We start from the raw sequence: 8,596 nt of genomic DNA, 5'->3' as shown, positions 1-8,596 counted from the left end.
CTGTATTATTAGACGCACATTACTTTTTTTCTCCTGTATTATAAGGAAGAAAGAAAAACAAATTTGTTATCTCTTTTAAAAAAAATTTTTCTTGCAAAATTTCGTTTTGTTTTGTTTTTGTTTTTTCAAAATGATTTCAAAAATTATTATCATAAATGTAATTATTATTATTATCAAGGTTTCAAAAGCTATCAAATGATGGAAGAAAAAGTTTGCGCATTATTTACTGCTTTCAATATTGTTACAATATTAAAATCATAATCATGATAGAAATGTTACCAATACTGATGATAATGATAAGAATTCTAACAGTTATCATTTGATCAAATAAATAATAATAGCAGTGATGAAACTGTTTGATATGTTAATCATGAAAATGAATTATTGGTAATGTGATTTTGAGATAATATTTCATTAATAAATTATTAATTTAAAAAAAAAAGTACAGGAGGAATACTTTGTAGTGAAATTTCGTAAAAAAGATAAAAATATGAAATTGATATTAGAGAATTTTTGAAATACAATGCAATTATCATAACCAATAATTAATTACTTGAAAAGTTTTCATACTATAATTGATCCACTTCGTTTATTTTATGTAATTTTTTTTTTTTTGTTTTGTAATGAAATTTTAGTTTCTTTATCCTTTATCTTTGATTTTTAGGATAATATTCGTGTGAAATTACAGCAATTCTAATCGTTGATTTCCAAAAAAAAAAAAAAGAAAAAAGTTAAAGAGAAAACTGGAAGAAGAACATTAACGATATTCCGGATGCATCAAATGTTGAAAGCCGAAAGTACCGTGAAAGATATTGATGACATCGAAAAAAGTTTGCTTTTGTTCTTTCAACTGAATGTTTAATTTTTCCGCTTCCAATATCTGTATTAAATACATTATCAGTAATATTTATCATAACAGGTAATGACAAATGGTAAATTATATTAACCCATTAGTTCTATTACTGATTATATAGTCCAGTATCTAATCTTACCATCATGATATACAATGAAGGATGATAAATTATAATAACTCGTCAATTATGTCACTAACTGAATAATCCAATATTATTAATCTTATCATCACAATACTTGATAACAGATAATAAATTATACGAACTGGTTCAGTGTGTTTCACCAATTTTGCCATTTTCATTTTATGATACCTTACTAATTAATCATTTCTAGACTCTAATGATTTATTATGTACGGTATGCGGTGATCAGGCAACAGGTCGACATTACGGAACAATTGCATGTAACGGTTGTAAAGGTATGTTTGCTATATTCATGAATTTTAAAATTTAATCAATTTTAAACCATAAAAAGCAAAGGTGCATTTCATTTAAGAGTAAATTAAAGGAAGAAAAAACGTTTTTTGTTTCCTTTTTTCGTTTTATCGCTTTTTCATTATCAGGAATAAGGGTTGTAATCTTTTCAAATACAAAATTTCAATAATGAATTCCATTGAAAATAGCCTATATCATCAAATTTTCCCGAATGACATTTTCATATTTTCGCATTTAAACTATTAAATTTTGGAAACGATATAATTTCATACAATATATTTATTCCTTTTTTTTTCACCATAATATCATGATAATGGATTAGGATTTTTTTCTTTGCTACCTGGAAATCAGTTGATAGGAAAAAAAAATGATGTAGTTCATATTAATAAATGTCAAATGAAAAAGATAATTTATCTTAATTAATGACTGTTTTGTTTCTGCAGGTTTCTTCAGGCGAACTATTCGGCGTGGTTACCGGTACACGTGTCGTTTTAGTAGTAATTGCAATATTGACAAACGTATGTTATTCTTAGGAAACTTTTCCTATCGTTTCCACAAAGATTTTTATCTTTTTATAACAATTTTTCTGAAAATTTAAATATCAACTTTTTACCAATTTTTTTCCAAAATTTTTGAAATCTTAAAAGATAGTTTTTATTCGATGACGCGAAATGCTTTTCCCGCTTCTCTACTTATTCTTCCACTAACTTATACTCAATTTATTGAAATTGAAATAATTTAAAGGCAGATGAAAATGATTTTTTTTTTAGAATATTAGGTTGATTTAATAGTTTAAATAAATTTTAAATAATAGATAAAAAACGTGGCGATATTTCAAGACGAATAAAAAGTACATGATAATATGATGAAAACTAAATAGTTACATGTAATAAAGTAAATCAGATTACTGCAAATAATAAACTATAAGTAATAAAGTAAATATAGTGGTAAGAATTATGTTAGTAAGAAAATGCAAGTAATAACATTAAATCAGATTATTATAAATAACAAAATAAATCAGATTACTGTAAATAATCGTATATCAATATCTCCTTAATTTCTTTTATATAAAAGTGAAGCATTTTGAAATATTAACATTGGATAAAAATAAAGATTGATTTTGTTAGAAAGAAAAAAATATTTGTTTAAATTTGTGGATTTTTTTATTATTCTTTTTTTTCCTTTCAAATTTGTCATTTTTTTTTTTTAGTAGACAATTGCGCATCACATTTGTATCGCATGCGCTTGCTTTTTTCGTTTTTTTTGTCTCTCCACAACCAATTTCATTTACCCAAATTTTTTCATTAAAAGTGATTTTGTCAAATTATTAAGAAAAAAATTTCTTTTTTTCTACTTTTTCAAAAAATTATTTTTCTAGAATTACTTTTTTACTTTTTCATTTTTCAAAACTATTTTTTCTTTTTCTACTTCAAAGACTTTTCGGTAAAATGTTAATCTGTTTATTTGAAAAAAAAAATCCATCGAAGCATTTTTAGGAAAAAAAATTAATTTACAGATAATCGAGCAGTTTGTCGGTCATGTCGTTATATGCGTTGCATTAATGCTGGAATGAAGATAGATGGTAAGTTGATCTATTATCATATATGTGCTAATTATACAAGGGATGTCGTTGATTACTTTTGATTACCACTTATCATTGATTATAATGTTATGTATTGTTGCTGTAATATAGATGATATCATCAAGGATTGTTGTTTAGCAGCAAACATTATTTGTTTGTTTAATTATTTTAATTTAGTTAAAAGAATGAAAATTATTTATTAATTTGATATTGATGGTAACTTATTGAATTATATTGATAGTAACTTGTTGAGTTATTCTAATTTGGTCAAGGGAAAAACTGATTAAAATAATTGAAAAACATTAAACAGCGTTTTTCTAATTAAAACGAATTTAAAAGTCGTAAAGTTTGTCATCTCGATAAGTATTTTGGTTTGAATTTCAAAGCATCACTCCAATATTATTATTTCAACAAGATTATTTGGTATTTCAGTTCATTAGTTCATATTATTTCAATCAATATTATACATATATATAAATATAAATATAAATATAAATATAAAATATAAATATATATATATATATATATATCATTTATTACTATTTTCAAGTATTATTAATATTAGCGCATTATTCCAATTACTAATTCAAGAAATGTTATCTCTCCAAACAATTTAATCATTATTCCAATTGATTAAATTAGTAAGTTCCATCTTGATAATTGATATCTCATAGTGGTTTTTTGAGTATGAATGGTCTTTCATTAAGTTAAGCCCAAAGACAAATTAACAAAAATTGAAATGTTTGATAAATAGTTTTAAATTTAAAATTGTTATTATCAACTTTTAAATGTGATAATTTTATTAGTATATTCCATGTTTTTGTGCAATATTTTCAATCATACTATATTATAACATTATTGTTGATGCTTCATTGTTGCTTATTTATGGTACTAAGTTGTTAAATATATTCAGGTTTCACATTTCGTCATCTCTTAGTTCTACACTTTTTTTTTTACTTTTAAGCAGTGCAAAATGAGCGTGATGTAATCGGTAGGCGGAATAATCATACTCCATCAGCGTCACCATCAACAAGTGTCACAGCTGCTGCTGCTCAAAGTACTACAAATAATGGATCACCGAATATAAAATTCGAACAGACAAAAACAACCAATCGAAAGCAATCTTCTCGCAATGGGTCTGAAATGTTTGTTATACTATTTACTAAAATTTAATAATAATTTCAACTTATCACTTATCAAATAATTATTTGGCAAATGTTGGTTATCATTAGTTTGCATTATTTCTAGACAATCTATGATTGTAATTGTTAATTTCAATTTATCATTTATTAAGTATTTATTTGGTAAATGATTAATCATTGTCATTTTCAGGCAATTTATGGTTTCCTCAACAACTTCTTCATCTTCATCATCAAATTCAACATTACCATCGTGGGATACGCCACGATCATTGTTAGAAAGTCTTCTTTTATCTGAGAAAAAAATGCAAAGTTTGAGAGAAACAATTATAAAACAAACTGATGTTCCATTATTGACAAAAAATCAATTGGTAAGCAAAAAAAGAAAGTTTAAAAGAAATAGTTCCTTTTTCATATTATTTAAATTTTTCAAAAAAAAGTTTGGTTACAAAAACTTTTTGATCGATCAAAAATATTTTCAAAATCTCAAATTGGAAATTGCTAATTTTAGTATAAATATTAGTAAGCATATTTTATTTTAGCATTTCTATCGTTTTTGTTATTTTATATTAATTTTATGAAAATTGTAATTTCGGCATACTTTTTTATTGCTGCAACTTTAGAGAAGATTATCATATTGAATAAAACATTGAAACTGGAAGTTTTTGGATGATATTTCCTTTTTCCGGAAATCCATTTGCAAATTGCAGTGTGGAACAAATGATGCTGGTCGTACAGCAACCATTAGGGATATTTATGCAAGTATTCATGGTCAATTATTACTTGTGATCGAATGGGCCAAAACTTTATCTCCATTTGCAGCACTTTCAACCGATGATCAGGTTATTGCTTTTTTTTTTCTTCCCGGTTTTCATTTCTCCTCTATACTACTACAAAATGAAATGCTATTCTTATACGAATGATCGATAATATTGGATGCTTCGCGAATAATCGGATAATATCTGATGCTTCGCGAATAATCGGGTAATATTGGATGTTTCGCGAATGATCGGATAATATCGGATACCGTTATCGAATAGAATTCGCAATTTGAAGTGAATTTAGGCATTCATAATATAGTTTTAAGATTTTCGAAAATCACCAATCAATAATTTATATTAGGACTTGAATTTAATTAGTGATCGAAATGAATTGAAGAAATAAGCAATGAAAGTTCATTGTTATATTTCATTTTCAATCAATACTTTATTTTCCACAACATTTATGCCAAATACCATTGTAAAATATGATAATGTTGCAAAATGTGAAAACGATGACATTTTGACAACAATTAGATCAATTTCGATTGTAGTAATGCACTTCCTAACTTTCTCTTTTAATTAGTGTCTTAATTAGTTTCTTTTTTTTTAATTTTTATTTTTTTTTTTGATTTATAATTTAAAAAAACTGCATGACTTATCAATTTATTCTATATATCATTTCATTTCACTTTCAATCAATACTTTATTTGAATTGAAAAAACTGTATGATATATTAATTTATCCGATATGAAAAGTGTTTTTAAATTCTAATAAGTTTTTAATTATTCGATTTCTAGACAGCATTGTTGAAGAATTACGCTTCACAACATATTATCCTTGGTGTTTCATATCGTTCCAAAGATAATTCAAATTTTCTTAAATTACTCAACGATTCATGCATACCACGTTGTGGTGATCATAACAGTACGGAATATCTCGAGTATGAATTTTTCTTTTTTCTTCTCTCTCTCTCTCTCTCTCTTTTACTTTCTTTTTTCTCATCATTTATGATCGATATTGTATAAGGAACATTTCGTGTAAATTATTTAATCAAACGATAATTTCAGCAGTAATTAGATTGGTTGTTTAATTAGTAACTTAATTAGACATTAGTCATGCATATTTTACTAAAATATCAGACCACAGGAAAAAATGATAAATACTTTGCTAAATTACTTTTATATGAAATTTTTAAAAAATTGACAGATTTTATTTCGTTTGAGTTAATTATGTGATCATTAATTGAATGTGTATCATTCCATTTTGCCAGAAAATAAAAATAAAAAGAATGGATAAGAATGAAGAAAAGGTAGGATAGAGGAATTTAATTCGGATAAATTTATAAATTTACAATAAAATTATTCATATCAAATTTTGGATAGTATTTTAGAAATATTTATTTTCGTGATTGTGAACGTATTATGGATCAACTTGTTGCACCAATGAAATTTCTTAAAATTGACGATGTTGAATTTGTTGCCTTAAAAGCCTGTGTTCTATTTAATCCTGGTTAGTTGTTAAAAATCTAACTTTTGTAATTGGAAAAAGTACTTCCATCTAAATTATCATAATAATAAAGTATTATAATAATTTTTCGAAGCCTTATCATCCCTTATTATCATGTATATTTGATAGTGATATAAGTGATGTCATCAGAAATATCTTTGTTGAGTAGACGAAGGATAACTAGACATAAAATTAGGATTAAACATGAAGATAAGCCCTAGAAATGATATACTTAGCTAAGCCCTAAATTTGTTTATTGCAGTAGCAAAAGGCTTATCAAGTGGATGTGTTATGGATATCTTAGCAACTCGTCGACGTATATTTGGCGCATTGGAACATTATATTAGCACAAAGATTCCAACTGATGTGAATAGAATTGGTGATCTTACATTCTTCATATTATCACCGTTACAGGTTAATTAATTCATATATTCTTAATACTCCGATATATTCTTCGTTAATTAACTAATACTTTATTAATCACTTCGTTAATTAACTCATTTATTCCTCTACACATCTCGAAAATTCAATTCAACTATTAAGACTTTCCTTTTTTATCCTCATTAATTTTCATTGTTAATTAATTACTCAAAGTGAAATTATGCAGATGATTTTGACAAACTTTGACTTGGCAAAATGTATCGTGAAGCATAGTTCGGGAATTTCCATTATATATATATATATATATATATTTAACATATCTTAATTACCTCGATAATTGCAATGAAATATATTTCCACTTTAATTGTAGCGCTAATTAAGTGAATAATCCCAATAGGTTATCGGAATAATAAAATAAAAACTTCAGTGAACGGTTCCCTAAAAATAACTGTATCAAATTATTAATATTTTTCACGGAAGATTTAATAAGTTCAAATTTTGCAGATTAATTTTTTTCCTTTCTATACTATATTATATTACTGAAAATTTTAAAATTTCGAAATTAAAGATTTTATCATAAACTGTGTGATTTCGCACTTTCAGGCATTAGCGAATGCTGTCTGTGAAGATGTTCTTGTATTCAAATTATCAGGTGTTGCAAATATTGATCAGTTAATGGAAGAATTAATTTTAACTGAAACAAAAGAACGAAAATTCTCGGGTCGTTTAAATTCTGGTAATTTTTTTGCAAACAATTCCTTTTTTTTCATTTATGAAAGTCAGAATGAAATATTTTAAAATTTTACCAAAGCTTATCATTTTGAGCTAACATTTAACGTTATAATTAGCCTTTAAAGAAATATATCTTATACTTCTTCTAGGGAAACCGATCTTTTATTTTTTACAATTCCATTTTTTTTTTTTTATATTTAATCATCAGATAAATTAATCGGTTTGTATAAGAGTCTAAGGAGTCAAATGAAGATAGCTATGTAGTATTATTAAATATTAGTGAGAAAAATCGATAACGCATTTAATATTTGCTCAATATTCTTCTCCCAGTTAATAATTCATTATCATTTTGCTGTTCAAATAAAAAACAAAAGGTTTTTGAGAAAATTATTCCGTTTTTCATTTCAGAAAGTTTATCGATAAAAAATTTGCATGCGGAAAGATTGAAAGCATCTAATTCAAGTAATTCAGCTTCATGTGATGATGCAAAAAGGTTTCTTTTTTTTAAAGTTTCAATTAACGCTTGCATTGGGAAGTATCATATTTCATGTAACTTTACCTTTAATTATCTTTATTTATCAGATTTTATTGCCGGATATCTTAACTTTTCAAATATATTTATATATTAATTAAGTCTAAGTATTAATTAAGTTTTAAAGGAAATTACCGATAGTCTAAATTGTAGTATAAGGTAATTCCAAATATATTTGTCGAATTAATTGTCAAAACTAATCCTTTATTTTGATTTCTTAAATATCATTTAAAAACTGTGAAAGAAAATTTAATTAAAACTATATTATAGTCCTATCCCAAATCAATTGAATAATGCTTCGAATACATCATCATCTACTGATGGTATAATTAATGATTTCGAAGAATCATCATATCGTCGATATTCACCAGCTATTAGTACACTATCATCCTTTATTATGGATCCTTTTAATAGGTAACCTATGTAAAATATGCCTTTTTTCAAATGATTTGATAATTTAGTTTACTTTATGATAAAGAATGAAGAATATATTTGTGAAGCCATGATTTGCTAATTTTAATTTGATTTTGTAGAAATTAATTATTAATTACAGTGCGAGAACTTTTGCATTTAATAATATTCAGAATTTTTTCGTATTATTCTTATCTTTATCAAAGATCATCCCCACAAAAAAAAATCTTTATCAAAGGTCTCTACCAAAAAAAAAAAAAAAAAAAA

The 8,596-nt window shown here is 25.2% G+C and overlaps 1 protein-coding gene across 1 annotated transcript; it reads left to right on the top strand.

The window, feature by feature from the left end:
* Positions 1-656: 656 nt before the first annotated feature.
* LOAG_08636 (hypothetical protein) lies at positions 657-8,336 on the top strand (the record flags this gene model as incomplete). The annotated part of the gene is made up of 13 exons (XM_003144166.2): positions 657-830; positions 1,186-1,269; positions 1,729-1,803; positions 2,802-2,867; positions 3,832-4,012; positions 4,200-4,377; positions 4,717-4,848; positions 5,565-5,707; positions 6,158-6,276; positions 6,536-6,687; positions 7,258-7,390; positions 7,795-7,879; positions 8,189-8,336. Exons 1-13 carry the CDS (start codon positions 773-775, stop codon positions 8,334-8,336), a joined length of 1,554 nt encoding a protein of 517 aa, XP_003144214.2. The 5' UTR covers positions 657-772.
* Positions 8,337-8,596: the final 260 nt, after the last annotated feature.

The sequence above is a fragment of the Loa loa genome (assembly GCF_000183805.2).
Source record: "Loa loa unplaced genomic scaffold supercont3.204, whole genome shotgun sequence".
NCBI lineage: Eukaryota > Metazoa > Nematoda > Chromadorea > Rhabditida > Onchocercidae > Loa > Loa loa.
This window is presented reverse-complemented; position numbering and strand designations above follow the sequence as displayed.